We start from the raw sequence: 16,380 nt of genomic DNA, 5'->3' as shown, positions 1-16,380 counted from the left end.
ACTTGCATTCCTTTTATAGCAATCAAAGGCAACATTTTAATATCCACATCAACTCCAGTCATGCAGTCAGTCCATAGTGTATAAAGACCCAGCAGAAAGGAGAGAGATTTACCCACCATATGATAGTACCACACAACTGTATTTGAACAGGCAAATAAAGTACACTTTTACACTTTAAGGCAGATTAAGTACAGTTTCATTCACTGCTCTCTTAGTGTTTGTAACAGTTAACAATTTTATCTGGAGGCTGTAGTCTAACCCTACTTCAAGTCATTAAAAACTTTGCATTAGTGTTAATCATACTCTTTTTCCAAGTGCAAAACCAAAATATTCCCTTACTCTAAAAGAATTTCCCTTTTAATGCTTCTGAATGAATGCAAATCCTATGAATACTAAATGGAAGCAAGCAGGTTACAAAGTTTTCACTGATATTTAGTATGAGGGGAAAAAGAGAGTTCTTAAGAGGTATTAAAGGGTATAATCTAGAAAACGGACATTCCCTTTTCATTAGTTAAACTCTCTTCTGTACCTGTTTTTTTTTTTTTCTGCAACCGGTGGAATTTCTCTTCATTAAAACGTAGTACCAAATGAACATCTGACTCAAATGATCATTATGCAAGTCTTCGTTAACAACACTAAAATCGCATCTTCCCCAATTTCATGAATCTCAAAACCTGTGCACTATCAGCTGAAAACACCACCTCAAATTACAAAATAGCTAGAGATTCGATTGGAAAAAAGGTGTTAAATATGTAGTCCCTTTCACACTTACCATGTCACAAAAACAACGTCAGCAAGCATTTTCCTAAATCTTCCTATTTATATAAATAAATGTATGACCTTAAATTTAAGCACGAGGTACCAAATACAGATCGTATGTTTTCCAAGACCGAGAGTAAGCCAAACTAACAAACACCAGAGATTCCTCCAGTTTATCTGGGTCCTGGAAACAATACCAAAGCATGCCCTAGAACCTTGAACACACCTTATAATTTCCCTGCACCTTAAGCATGTATTGTTATACTATATTCTCAGTTATTAACATAATACAACAGAAAGTCCAGGTAATGCAGGTCCACCTCAGCAGTGACAGTGAGACAACAGCAGAGGGCAGGAAAGGTTAAACAAAGCAGCTGTAGTTGTATTTGTAGTGTTGTTGAGTCCAGCTTAGAGCAGAAATTGGTGGTGCCCACACATCCTGGCTTAAATATCACTTGAGAAGTGTTTAGATGGTCTGGTAGCCAGCATGACTTCTGCTCCTGCCTATAAGGTAGGCCAGGATCACTATGAGCACTAGAACAGCCAAGGCAGCACCCACAATGATGGGAATCAACATGTCATCCTCATCCAGCTCACACTCCTCAGCTAGAAAAGCAAGAGATAGAGAGGACAAAGGGGAGAGGAGGGCAAATGAGAAATGTTAAGCAAAACCACAAATGTTGATTGACTATTCATCAATGACGTCAGTGTATTAAAAGTAAATTAATGGCAACAATGCATTTACATAACCAAAGTTTGCCAATACAATTATTTTGGTTAAAAGGGTAATATCATGCATTTGTTTTATTACATACGTTTTTCCCTGAGGTCCACTGATAATGTTAATTAAGGGTTTTTTTGTTTGTTTTTTACTAACCAAACCATTCATATTTTAGTTTTCATGACCATTTTCCACTCTCTCTTACTCTTAGAACTGAACCCCACCCCCCACCCTTTTTTCTTTTCTTTTTTGCTGAAACACCACCTTTGCATTTGAAATGAGCAACAGCACTGATGGCAGTGCTCCGGTGCTCACACACCAGCTGCGGGTTTGCTGCCTTGTCAAAAATGTTTTTTTTTTCACTCCATCCGTCATTCTTCATTAAAGGAATAGTTCACCCAAAAATGAAAATTCTTTCATTATTTACTCACCCTCATGATGTGTATGACTTACTTCTGCTGAACACAAAGATTTATATATATATATATATATATATATATATATATATATATATATATATATATATATATATATAACACACACACACACACACACACACACATACATACAGGTGCTGGTCATATAATTAGAATATCATCAAAAAGTTGATTTATTTCACTAATTCCATTCAAAAAGTGAAACTTGTATATTATATACATTCATTACACACAGACTGATATATTTCAAATGTTTATTTCTTTAAATTTTGATGATTATAACTGACAACTAAGGAAAATCCCAAATTCAGTATCTCAGAAAATTAGAATATTGTGAAAAGGTTCAATACTGAAGACACCTGGTGCCACACTCTAATCAGATAATTAACTCAAAACACCTGCAAAGGCCTTTAAATGGTCTCTCAGTCTAGTTCTGTACGCTACACAATCATGGGGAAGACTGCTGACTTGACAGTTGTCCAAAAGACGACCATTGACATGTTGCACAAGGAGGGCAAGACACAAAAGGTCATTGCAAAAGAGGCTGGCTGTTCACAGAGCTCTGTGTCCAAGCACATTAATAGAGAGGCGAAGGGAAGGAAAAGATGTGGTAGAAAAAAGTGTACAAGCAATAGGGATAACCGCACCCTGGAGAGGATTGTGAAACAAAACCCATTCAAAAATGTGGGGGAGAACCACTACGCACAGACGTATGCAAGACATGGGTTTCAGCTGTCGCATTCCTTGTGTCAAGCCACTCTTGAACAACAGACAGCGTCTGAAGCGTCTCGCCTGGGCTAAAGACAAAAAGGACTGGACTGCTGCTGAGTGGTCCAAAGTTATGTTCTCTGATGAAAGTAAATTTTGCATTTCCTTTGGAAATCAGGGTCCCAGAGTCTGGAGGAAGAGAGGAGAGGCACACAATCCATGTTGCTTGAGGTCCAGTGTAAAGTTTCCACAGTCAGTGATGGTTTGGGGTGCCATGTCATCTGCTGGTGTTGGTCCACTGTGTTTTCTGAGGTCCAAGGTCAACGCAGCCGTATACCAGGAAGTTTTAGAGCACTTCATGCTTCCTGCTGCTGACCAACTTTATGGAGATGCAGATTTCATTTTCCAACAGGACTTGGCACCTGCACACAGTGCCAAAGCAACCAGTATCTGGTTTAAGGACCATGGTATCCCTGTTCTTAATTGGCCAGCAAACTCGCCTGACCTTAACCCCATAGAAAATCTATGGGGTATTGTGAAGAGGAAGATGCGATATGCCAGACCCAACAATGCAGAAGAGCTGAAGGCCACTATCAGAGCAACCTGGGCTCTCATAACACCTGAGCAGTGCCACAGACTGATCGACTCCATGCCACGCCGCATTGCTGCAGTAATTCAGGCAAAAGGAGCCCCAACTAAGTATTGAGTGCTGTACATGCTCATACTTTTCATGTTCATACTTTTCAGTTGGCCAAGATTTCTAAAAATCCTTTCTTTGTATTGGTCTTAAGTAATATTCTAATTTTCTGAGATACTGAATTTGGGATTTTCCTTAGTTGTCAGTTATAATCATCAAAATTAAAAGAAATAAACATTTGAAATATATCAGTCTGTGTGTAATGAATGAATATAATATACAAGTTTCACTTTTTGAATGGAATTGGTGAAATAAATCAACTTTTTGATGATATTCTAATTATATGACCAGCACCTGTACATACAGGTGCATCTCAATAAATTAGAATGTCATGGAAAAGTTCATTTATTTCAGTAATTCAACTCAAATTGTGAAACTCGTGTATTAAATAAATTCAATGCACACAGACTGAAGTAGTTTAAGTCTTTGGTTCTTTTAATTGTGGTGATTTTGGCTCACATTTAACAAAAACCCACCAATTCACTATCTCAAAAAATTAGAATATGGTGACATGCCAATCAGTTAATCAACTCAAAACACCTGCAAAGGTTTCCTGAGCCTTCAAAATGGTCTCTCAGTTTGGTTCACTAGGCTACACAATCATGGGGAAGACTGCTGATCTGACAGTTGTCCAGAAGACAATCATTGACACCCTTCACAAGGAGGGTAAGCCACAAACATTCATTGCCAAAGAAGCCGGCTGTTCACAGAGTGCTGTATCCAAGCATGTTAAAAGAAAGTTGAGTGGAAGGAAAAAGTGTGGAAGAAAAAGATGCACAACCAACCAAGAGAACTGCAGCCTTATGAGGATTGTCAAGCAAAATCGATTCAAGAATTTGGGTGAACTTCACAAGGAATGGACTGAGGCTGGGGTCAAGGCATCAAGAGCCACCACACACAGACGTGTCAAGGAATTTGGCTACAGTTGTTGTATTCCTCTTGTTAAGCCACTCCTGAACCACAGACAACGTCAGAGGCGTCTTACCTGGGCTAAGGAGAAGAAGAACTGGACTGTTGCCCAGTGGTCCAAAGTCCTCTTTTCAGATGAGAGCAAGTTTTGTATTTCATGTGGAAACCAAGGTCCTAGAGTCTGGTGTTAGGGTGGAGAAGCTCATAGCCCAAGTTGCTTGAAGTCCAGTGTTAAGTTTCCACAGTCTGTGATGATTTGGGGTGCAATGTCAACTGCTGGTGTTGGTCCATTGTGTTTTTTGAAAACCAAAGTCACTGCACCCGTTTACCAAGACATTTTGGAGCACTTCATGCTTCCTTCTGCTGACCAGCTTTTTAAAGATGCTGATTTCATTTTCCAACAGGATTTGGCACCTGCCCACACTGCCAAAAGCACCAAAAGTTGGTTAAATGACCATGGTGTTGGTGTGCTTGACTGGCCAGCAAACTCACCAGACCTGAACCCCATAGAGAATCTATGGGGTATTGTCAAGAAGAAAATGAGAAACAAGAAGCCAAAAAATGCAGGTGAGCTGAAGGCCACTGTCAAAGAAACCTGGGCTTCCATACCACCTCAGCAGTGCCACAAACTGATCACCTCCATGCCACGCCGAATTGAGGCAGTAATTAAAGCAAAAGGAGCCCCTACCAAGTATTGAGTACATATACAGTAAATGAACATTTTCCAGAAGGCCAACAATTCACTAAAAATGTTTTTTTTTATTGGTCTTATGATGTATTCTAATTTTTTGAGATAGTGAATTGGTGGGTTTTTTGTTAAATGTGAGCCAAAATCATCACAATTAAAAGAACCTTTTCTTCTACTTCAGTCTGTGTGCATTGAATTTATTTAATACACGAGTTTCACAATTTGAGTTGAATTACTGAAATAAATGAACTTTTCCACGACATTCTAATTTATTGAGATGCACCTGTATACACACTGGTGCCCAAAAGTTTGGAATAATGTACAGATTTTGCTGTTTCAGAAGGAAATTGGTACTTTAATTCACCAAAGTGGCATTTAAATGATCACAAAGTATAGTCAGGACATTACTGATGTAAAAAACAGCCCCATCACTATTTGAAAAAAGTCATTTTTTATCAAATCTAGACAGGTCCCATTTCCAGCAGCCATCACTCCAACACCTTATCCTTGAGTAATCATGCTAAATTGCTAATTTGGTACTAGAAAATCACTTGCCATTATATCAAACACAGTTGAAAGCTATTTTGTTCGTTAAATGATGCTTAACATTGTCTTTGTGTTTGTTTTTGAGTTGCCACAGTATGCAATAGACTGGCATGTCTTAAGGTCAGTATTAGGTAAAAAATGGCAAAAAAGAAACAGCTTTCTCTAGAAACTCATCAGTCAATCATTGTTTTGAGGAATGAAGGCTATACAATGCTTGAAACTGCCAAAAACTGAAGATTTCATACAAAGGTGTACACTACAGTCTTCAAAGACAAAGGACAACTGGCTCTAACAAGAACAGAATGAGATGTGGAAGGCCAGATGTACAACTAAACAAGAGGATAAGTACATCAGAGTATCAAGTGTGAGAAACAGACACCTCATATGTCCTCAGCTGACAGCTTCATTGAATTCTACCCGCTCAACACCAGTTTCATGTACAACAGTAAAGAGAAGACTCAGGGGTGCATGCCTTATGGGAAGAATTGCAAAGAAAAAGCCACTTTTGAAACAGAAAAACAAAAGGTTAGAATGGGCAAAGAAACACAGACATTGGACAACAGATGAGTGGAAAAGTGTGTTATGGATCTTAACCCCATTGAGATTTTGTGGGCTCAGCTAGATTTTAAGGTGCATGAGAAGTGCCCGGCAAGACAGCCACATCTATGGCAAGTGCTACAGGAAGCGTGGGGTGAAATGTCACCTGAGTATCTGGACAAACTGACAGCTAGAATACCAAGGATCTGCAAAGCTGTCATTGCTGCACGTGGAGGATTTTTTGATGAGAACACTTTGTAGTTTTTTTTTAAATTGTAAGTCATTTTTCACGTTATTAATGTCCTGACTATACATTGTGATCAGCTGAATGCCACTTTGGTGAATAAAAGTAATAATTTCTTTCCATAAGAGCAAAATCTGTACATTATTCCAAACTTTTGGCCGCCAGTGTGTGTGTGTGTGTGTGTGTGTGTGTGTGTGTGTGTGTGTGTGTGTGTGTGTGTGTGTATATATATATATATATATATATATATATATATATATATATATATATCAGTTCTGTAGGCCCATACAATGCAAGTGAATGGTGGCCAGAACTTTGAAGGTCCAAAAAGCATATAAAGGCAGCATAAAAGTAATCCATAAGACTCCAGTGGTAAAATCTATATCTTGAGAAGCGTGTAGGTTAGAAACAGATCAATATTTAAGTCCTTTTTTTTTTTACTATAAATCTCTACTTTCACTTATTTCTTTTTTTTTTTTTTTTTTTCATATCTCCACCTACTTGGCAGGGAGGAAGATTTATAGCATATTTATAAATATTTATCTGGTTCTCACCCACACCTTTCATATTGCTGCTGAAGACATGGATTCGACCACTGGATTCGTATGGATTACTTTTATGCTGCCTTTATATGCTTTTTGGAGCTTCAAAGTTTTGGTCACAATTCACTTGCATTGTATGGACCAACAGAGCTAAGATATTCTTCTAAAAATTTTGTATTCATCAGAAGAAAGTCATGCACATCTGAGATGTCATAAGGGTGAGTAAATGAGAGAATTTTAAATTTTTGGGTGAACTATCCATTTTCAAAGCTGCATTACATTATGACAGGGTCATTAAACAATTCTCGTTGAAATGTGATGTACAAACAGTTAAGCTCGGACGAAAATGATCAGGCACCTTGTTAAAAAAACAGTCCCCCCTTTCTTAATGCTGCCATCTCTCAGAAGTAGGGCTGTGCGATATGAAAAAAAAAAAAACATATCGCGATTTTAATTGCAATTACGACCTGTTTTTTCTTATTCATTTTACATGCAAAAATGTTAGTTAAAAAATATTTTGGGAGGGAAAAACTGTCTTTGGATAAGTGATAGATTATAGCATTAGTCATTTCTTTATGCCTTTTTCTTTATTCACCTTGCTGATTTCTGTTCTGTTCTCTCACTTGTGCCTTTTTTACACACTGCATTCTGATAAGTGAGATCTCGTCAGTGTGCAAAAGATGTGCATCAATCACAGCTGTCTGCAGTTTAGAAATTTCCATGCTCATATCACGATTTTATTGCGATTAATTGCGCAGCTCTATACAGAAGAATTTGCAGAGTGGCAGGTGCTACACACAGCAAGGAACAGCACAAGGTTTGACAGACACATTTTACTCATATATTTATTCTGGATTTTTTTTTTTTACTATGAATAAAAGGGCAAGACAAAACTAAGAAAGGGCAAGAGCAAGCGAAAAAACTACCTGCTCCAAAATCTCCGCTGATGCAGAATGGTTGCACTTGCAGTTGGAAAGTGTTGAGAGAGAAATCCTGTGTAACACTCAGTGTCTGCTCCTTCTGACACATGTAAGAGTGGCCCAGAGATCCTTTCAGGTAGTTTAGACTGGTGTTACTCACAGAAATTGGCTCTGGGCAAAGAGAAAGACCCCTCACTCAGCTTTCCAGTGAACTGGAAATAAATTCATTTATATTATAAAGAGGTTACTTTACACTGACTTACTGGCCATGTCCGGCAAATCAGCTGACAGCTCCAAACCATTAAGATGATACTTGTTTGATGTGGAATTCTGAAAAAGTAAACAAATGCATTGCCCATGCATGATGATGACATCAGAGGGATCCAGGGGCATTTAAAGGGGCCAATGGAGGACATCTGAAACTTACCAATGAGAAGACAAAGGTCAGAATAATGTTGTCCTCAGTGAGTATGAGGGTTGCACTGTCTGTCTTACAGGATCCAGATGATTTAGTCAGGTTTGGATGCAGGTTCAAAACTTCCTGAACAGTCTGAATAGAAAGGTATGTTTGTATTAAGTTGCACTTTCAAATGATGACCAAAGCTTTTCCAGTCTGAATAATGTGGCCATAAAAGCCATACAAATCCCTTTATTTACATGTAGCAGCTTCAGGCATTTTAATATTGGTGATGCAAATGGTATTTGTAATAAGAATAAAACATGTTGGTGTCATAATCCCTTTATGGCATTTCAAGCGCATTTCATCTTTTCACAACAGACTGACAAAGAATGGAAAATTAAATGACTGTTTACTTGAAAAATTAAGTAATTATCTGTCATTATATACTCACAGACATGTCCCTCAAAATACTTAAAAAATTTTCCCCAACAGAACACAAAAGTTTAACAGAATGTTTAGGCTATTTTTTTCCATACACTTGGAAGTGGATGGTGAACAGCAGCTGTCAAGCTCCAAAAAGGACAAAAAGTACCATAAAAGTAGTCTATACAACTTGTGTTCTACATTGCAAGCAGGGTTTGAAATTTACACCTGCCGACCCACCAAATGCGGGTATTTCATGCCACAGTGGTGGGTACGTTTGCTTAACTAAGATGTCTCATTGTGACACATGACAAGAAATGTTGTTAGAGACAAAGACGTGAATTTGAAAAAACACACGTTTATATTTTAAAGAACAGACGAAAGAAAATCCATTGATGCACGTGTCTGATTCGCTGTGTTCAGAGGTTCAGTCCCGCTCTGCAGCTCATGAGCACAGCCCGAGTGCTTCTCATGGAACACGCGCATACATAAAGTTCTCACTCTTTCTTATCTGTTTCAGTCATCTGAAAGAATAATGTAATCTATGAGAACGCTGAAAATCATCTGATGCTTTATTTCCACGGAGCAGTTCGCATTTTACGTGCATTGTGAACACAATTCTGCAGGTTTACTTTATCTTGACTGCTTAATTTGAAATATTTGTGGCTGTTTACGTTACCATACACTGCAAATGACATGCAACCACATTAGGTGAATTGTCGAGTGGGTCATCATAATTCAGTGTCAGCCTCAGTTTCTCTTCTGTGCTCGTCTACTCTTAAGCCTCAATTTGTATGTTGCAAAATCATCATTATGATTATAATAATACCATGGTATTATTTGTTATATTACAAATTAACAATATATTAAAATGTTATCTATACACGTATATACACTGGTGGCCAAAAGTTTGGAATAATGTACATATTTTGCTCTTATGGAAAGAAATTGGTACTTTTGTCTTAAGGTCAATATTAGGTCAAAAATGGCAACAAAGAAACAGCTTTCTCTAGAAACCCTTCAATCAATCATTGTTTTGAGGAATGAAGGCTATACAATGCTTGAAATTGCCAAAAAACTGAAGATTTCATACAAAGATGTACACTACAGTCTTCAAAGACAAAGGACAACTGGCTCTAACAAGGACAGAAAGAGATGTGGAAGGCCAGATGTACAACTAAACAAGATGATAAGTACATCAGAGTCTCTAGTTTGAGAAACAGATGCCTCATATGTCCTCAGCTGACAGCTTCATTGAATTCTACCCGCTCAACACCAGTTTCATGTACAACAGTAAAGAGAAGACTCAGGGGCGCAGGCCTTATGGGAAGAATTGCAAAGAAAAAGCCACTTTTGAAACAGAAAAACAAAAGGTTAGAATGGGCAAAGAAACAGACATTGGACAACAGCTAATTGGAAAAGAGTGTTATGGATCTTAACCCCATTGAGCTTTTGTGGGATCAGCTAGACTGTAAGGTGCATGAGAAGTGCCCGACAAGACAGCCACATCTATGGCAAGTGCTACAGGAAGCATAGGGTGAAATGTCACCTGAGTATCTGGACAAACTGACAGCTGGAATGCCAAGGATCTGCAAAGCTGTCATTGCTGCACGTGGAGGATTTTTTGATGAGAACTCTCTAAAGTAGTTCAAGTTCTTTTTTCAAATTGTAATAGTAATTTTTCACATTATTAATGTCCTGACTATACATTGTGATCAGTTGAATGCCACTTTGGTGAATAAAAGTAATAAATTCTTTCCATAAGAGTAAAATCTGTGCATTATTCCAAACTTTTGGCCGCCAGTGTATATATATATATATATATACATACAGTATATTAGGGGTGTAATGATGCATCGATCCAATAACCAACAATCCAATGTTATCGATACAACATGTATATATTGATATAGACATTTTTTTTTAAGATGCACCTTTATTTTAACACTCATGTCAGCCACGTCCGTACGTATTTCCGAAAACCACGGATAGCACAGATAGTTGGAAACAAGTCATGGGTATGTAAGTATTTTAAATTGGATTACACTGAAAAATAAGCTGTAATCAAACGATTGATGATCACTTGTGTGTACTGTTATTTTTTTATATTATTATCTGTATAATTTGTCAACATCTGAAGTCCCTTATTTTGTTATGGATGTCCCAATATGGATACTAAATTTGCACTTTTCAGAAAGCTCAAAATATTCAAAGTATATTTTGGTTGCATTTGAGGGCAAAACAATTTTAATTGTGTAAAATAGGCACATAATACCGGAATATCGATCGCAGGTCCCTGAATTGAATCAAATCGAAATTGTATCGTGGCAGACTTTGAAGTATTGGCAAATATCGGATCGCAGGCCAAGAGAATCGATATAAGATCGTATCGAGATTAAGTACAAATACCTTGCCATGAGAGCTTGACATAAAGCTTATGTTGAGCTGCAGGCCCATCCGTGCCAAAAGACAGGCAGCGCCGGTGGCATTGGTGACATTGTAGTTGCCCCGCTCAGGGCAGCCTGGGGTTGCAGGAGAGGCTGGAGGAGAGCTGGTTTCAGGAGCAGGCACAGTGGGCGGAGCATCAGCGGTGAAACACTGATGTATAGTTACAGCTGTAATAATGACATCATCAGTTTATCAAAGACTATAGAAGAGTACAGAGTTAAGGTTTAGGCTTTAAATTAGAATGGAAGTCAGAAACAGAAAAGATACTAAGTTTTTGTTTTGATTTTTTTAATCATCTTAATATGTAAAATTAATTTTGGCCCAGAAGTAAATAAGAAATATCCAGCTTTTCTTTCTGAGCAGGCCTACTTAGGCCAAGGTGTTATAGGAATAATAAGTAGCCTAATAAAAACGATTAAAAAACTAAAAAGGGAGGGGAAAAAAACACAATTTAAAACACATGTAACCTGAAAAAAAATATATATATATATTTTAAACGTGTACGCTAAATTATTAACCATAATACAGCCAGTCAACGTACGTCTTGCAGCCCAATCTATAATAAACTATTTAATATCCAAACTTACCCAACACCAGGCTAAATATTGCTCCAGCGGGCATGTTTTGTCTGCGGATGGCGGGGCTCATATTTCTTGCCAAAGAAAATCAAAACAACGAAATCGACATAAAAACAGCTGACAGCAAACTACACAATCAGCACGCAAATCGTCTAAAACGGGTTCTTGAGGTATCTGTCGTTTATAACGCACGCGTATGCTGTAGGTCAGATTTGTTTAATATCTCGTAACCGCAGGAGGAAACACCACTGTCATGTGAGCGACTAGAAAAAAAGAGCTACGCGCATGCGCGGTAATATTTTGCTTGATTTTATTTGTATTATATTATTCCTTTTTATTATTATTATGTTTCACAGAACAGAACACACTGGAAGTGATTAAATCCATACAAAAAATACATACATTAAAAATTAACAGTAATACGTAAAGGAGTTTTATCATACATGTAGTTTTTCTCAGCTTTCTTCATTATTTGTCGATTAAAAAACATTTCCAGTTTTCTTGTAATATAAATAATACACTTTATATTTTTCTTGGCAATATTGCTCTTGAACTCATAAAAATGAACACTGAAAAGACATGAACATTTGCCTCGAGGTAAGCTGCATTCTTGAACCCTCCTTTTGTGTTTAAATTTGGGTGACAACTTTTATATTTGGGGTCAAAATGATCCCGAAAATTTTTAAATAAGATTAATTACTCAAATTCAAAATGTTAATGTCACATATACTGAATGTGTCCCTTCTGACCAATCTTTTTATAAAAAAGTATTAGAAAAACATGGCATTTGATATTTATATGTTTATTTGATATTTATAATGACCGGTTTGCATTAAAGAAAAAAAAAATTTTTATACCAGAAAAATCGCAATTGTGTTAACAAATAATACTCTGTGCTGTTTGAAGGCTCAGTTCGTGGCATTAAAAAATGCTGTCATGTAAACTTTAGAAAAAGAGTACGAGTTGATGTATTAGTTTTTATACAAAGTCACTTAGAATTATACCTTACAATTCGCAAGGATTATTTTAACATTCCAGAACAAATTAGTCTTGCATTGGAGATGTACTGTACATTTGATATACATGGCTGTTTCCTGTGGTTAAACCATATTTAAAAAAAAAAAAAATGCTGAAATCTGGGTCTTGGTTGCCATATCATATATCAGGGTTAGCAATAATGTAAATGTAACACAGATCATTTTAAACAGATGCTATTTAGCTTCAACACCACACAGGATAAGTGACCTAAATGAGTGCTGTAAAGGTAATGGAATAAATATGCATGTGACATACAGGAAGATTCTCGTGAGCATCACATTGTAGAGACAATTTACAAGAAGGCTAAAGATTTCAGGACCATTCAAAGATGCCATCACATAACTGTGATACCTGACCTTTGACCCTATTACTACAGACCCACATTGGTATATTAATAAAAAGCTCCCACTTCCTAAAGTTATTTTGAAATGAAAGAAGAATATGATGATATGATGAAACTAATTAAATTTACACTGGCAGCAATTGGAAGTTTTTCCTTCAGTTGGTTTGTTTTTCTCTTTTTTTTTGGTTTCAGTGTTCCTGACAGCTCAAAACGATATAATTTTACTGTAAGTTTTTCTGTGATCATTTGTAATTGGTAAGGTTGCCGGTTCGATCCCCAGAGCTGCCACCATTGTGTCCTTAAGCAAGACTCTTAACTCCAGGTTGCTCCAGGGGGATTGTCCCTGTGATAAGTGCACTGTAAGTCGCTTTGGACAAAAGCGTTTGCCAAATGCATAAATGTATATGTAATTGCAAAATAATACAAAAACTGTTCTACAATTTCAAGCTGAAGTATGTAACTTTCTGTGTTAAAATACTTTTCCTATCCCAGCTTCCTATGCAGTCAACTATTAGTAAACCATTCATAGGTAAATTTTCTCGAAAACTGTAAACACCGTGTTTCTGATGAGCTATGAAAATTGCTCCATTTTGTTTTGAGCGACCCACTCAAGACCCGCCCAAACAACGTTACTTAACCAATGGCATGAGTTGGGGTCAGGACTATCTCCTGGTCTGACCAACGGCAGATGGTGGGCATATTCAGAAACGTTTTTTTTTAAAACAAAGTTTATTTTTGCAATTCCGTTTGGTGGCGCTAGTGGTGCAGAAATTCAGCTTTAATGTTTATGGTTGGGTTTTAATAGTCTAAGCCTAGTGTGCTTTTTTCATTCCCCTAATTGATTTGTAACTATTAGCCCCTAAGAAACATGCAAAAAAAAAAAAATAAATAAAAAAAAATAAATAAAAAAAATTATATATATATATATATATATATATATATATATATATATATATATATATATATATATACATATATATATTTAGACCAAATAGTTTTCCTAAAAATTGATGTCCACATACTGTATGTGGACAGCGGGACTAAGTTGTGAAATTTTAAATAATATCAAGCTATAAAAAGTCAGATTTTTTTATTGTGTTTCTAGGAGTGTTGCTTATTCATGTTTTGGAGACGTTACAGACATTACATCAGAAATTAGCATAATTAATTCTGGCCAGCATCATCCAATCACTGCCAATCATGTTAAAATACAATTCTACATTATAAATTCTGAAAGTATGTACTGATTACCATTGTCCCATGTCTGCCAAACATGTTGAGTGGTCCAAACATCATCTGCAGCCTGAAACTGAACTTTTAGTCAGATTTTAGGAGAAAATGCCCTTAGCTGCATAGAGCGCTATCGGATGCTCCCTTGCTCCCTATTTAGTGAATGACTTAACCTCCAGTGTGCTGTCTGTCTGCACTGGTCTCAGAACAGTTTAAAATGCACATTATTTTCATCCTAACTCCATATAAAGTCTCTAAAAGCAGCATTTTCCAGTTTTTGGATTCTCAATGTGATGCACAGTAAATATAGGATATTTTAACTTAAACTGAGTATACAGTCCACGAATGTGCTCATTGTGTTTAATGGCATGCCGTTTCGCGATAAATCGCTCAAATTTAAAAAACGGCATATCATAAATGACATTCAGACATCAGAAGACTACGAAGGACAGTTCGGACTGCTGAGAGGATTATTGGTTGCCCCCTTCCCCCCTTCAAGAACTATACACTTCCAGAGTGAGGAAAAAAGCTGGAAAAATCACTCTGGCCCCATTCACCCTGCCCACTACCTTTTTGAACTGTTGCCTTCTGGCCGAAGCTTCAGAGCTCTGAGCACCAGAACCGTCAGGCACAGGAACAGTTTTTTCCCTCAGGCTATCCATCTCATGAACAGTTAAATTGCCCCATTGAGCAATAATTATGTGCAATACACAGTTTAGTCTTTTTTTATATTTATCCAACACATCCAACCCCTTCTGCCATTTCACTCCTCTGAAAAAAAAACAAAACAAAAAAAACATTTGCACTGTACATAACAGAAAACAGATTTGTATTAGATTGCACTACGAATGTGTATGTGTGTATGTATGTATGTGTGTGTCTGTGTGTGTACGTATGTGTATAACTATTTTTTATTTTTTATTATTATCTATGTCTTGCTGCTGTTTTTGTATTGTTTTTGTATTGTTGTACACTGGAAGCTCCTGTCACCAAGACAAATTCCTTGTATGTGTAAGCATACTTGGCAATAAAGCTGATTCTGATTCTGATTCTGATATGAAACAAGAGACTCTAAACTTTTGACTCAAACAGATTTAAATGTAAAAACTTAATTAGGTTTCTCCCAAAGACTCTGCTATGATCGGCACCATGTTGTTTGGTCACTTGACTCTGTACGTCGAAAGTTTAACCCATTACTGACAGTCCAGAGTCTCCTGAATCAGTTGGTTTAAATTAAATTAAATTATGCATTGCAAATAGCAAAGACAAAACGTAATGTCCACGTGGTTGGACGCAGTGTCTCCGGAGTTAAAAATGCTTTTATTTTTTTTAAATTATATTATCAGCATAGCAATTTGAGTGAAAGGTTGAAAAATTTACATTAATTGCAAAATTGTACCTTCTCTTATGCTTTCATGAAAGCATGCACTTCACAAGTCCACAAGTTTGAGCAAAAGCTGATGATTCATCTCATCCTAGAATTATCAGTGGAAGCAATTAAGGAAATATGACCTTTTCTGCAAACGAGTTAACAAATTTGCTTATCTGAGTAGCAACCTACAAATAGTGCAGAATCTTAAACATTTCTTATTCACTTTACTTTCATTTCTTAATTCATCATAACATTACTTTGTTTCCTTTCTGTTTGTTCTAAATTTGTGGATCTACTGTATATATGTTGTTTAATCTTTCCAAATAGCAAGAGAACAAATTTAAGGTGAAGAAATCTGCACACATGCTTTAATTAAAAAGATCACCTAAATTTCACAACTGCAAATACAAAACAGCAGGGGGCACAACATGCACAAAGTGGCCTTGGAGTGAAATGCTACTTCCTCTTTTTTTTAATTTTTATTAAAAGGTAATAGTTGAAAAAAAACTTCAACTTTTGTGTGAGTTTCAGATATAAGGTTAGAATGAAAAATCTATTTTGATGACGATGTTGCTTGCTTATGCTTTTCCTTAGCTGTTAACTTAAATATTTCTATAGTATATGATTTCCTGCTGAAGTGGGGAAAAAAATTTTATTACAATTTGTTAAATAAGCCCCATGCTGTTAATATGTAATCAGCAGAGTCAACAGACAGTGGTTGTGCAGTAATCTGCAATGGTGTTGAAAGACAAATTACTGTGTGTATGTAGATGGTGGTCTAAAAATATACAGGAAATGCTGGTGAGACTTTTTTGAGATGAGAGGACAAGAGACTGGAGG

The 16,380-nt window shown here is 36.7% G+C and overlaps 1 protein-coding gene across 1 annotated transcript; it reads right to left on the bottom strand.

Moving 5' to 3' along the window:
* Nucleotides 1-11: 11 nt before the first annotated feature.
* Nucleotides 12-11,816, bottom strand: LOC127447211 (lysosome-associated membrane glycoprotein 1-like). Its single transcript, XM_051708875.1, has 6 exons — nucleotides 11,567-11,816; nucleotides 10,941-11,146; nucleotides 8,136-8,258; nucleotides 7,972-8,038; nucleotides 7,715-7,879; nucleotides 12-1,365 (listed from the first exon to the last, which is right to left on the bottom strand). The coding sequence occupies exons 1-6, from the start codon at nucleotides 11,625-11,627 to the stop codon at nucleotides 1,226-1,228; spliced, it is 762 nt and encodes a 253-aa protein (XP_051564835.1). The 5' UTR covers nucleotides 11,628-11,816; the 3' UTR covers nucleotides 12-1,225.
* Between the last annotated feature and the right edge of the window lie 4,564 nt (nucleotides 11,817-16,380).

This window comes from Myxocyprinus asiaticus, chromosome 10 (assembly GCF_019703515.2).
Source record: "Myxocyprinus asiaticus isolate MX2 ecotype Aquarium Trade chromosome 10, UBuf_Myxa_2, whole genome shotgun sequence".
Classification (NCBI taxonomy): Eukaryota; Metazoa; Chordata; class Actinopteri; order Cypriniformes; family Catostomidae; genus Myxocyprinus; species Myxocyprinus asiaticus.
Note: the sequence above shows the minus strand (reverse complement) of the source record. Positions and strands in the feature narration are given on the sequence as shown.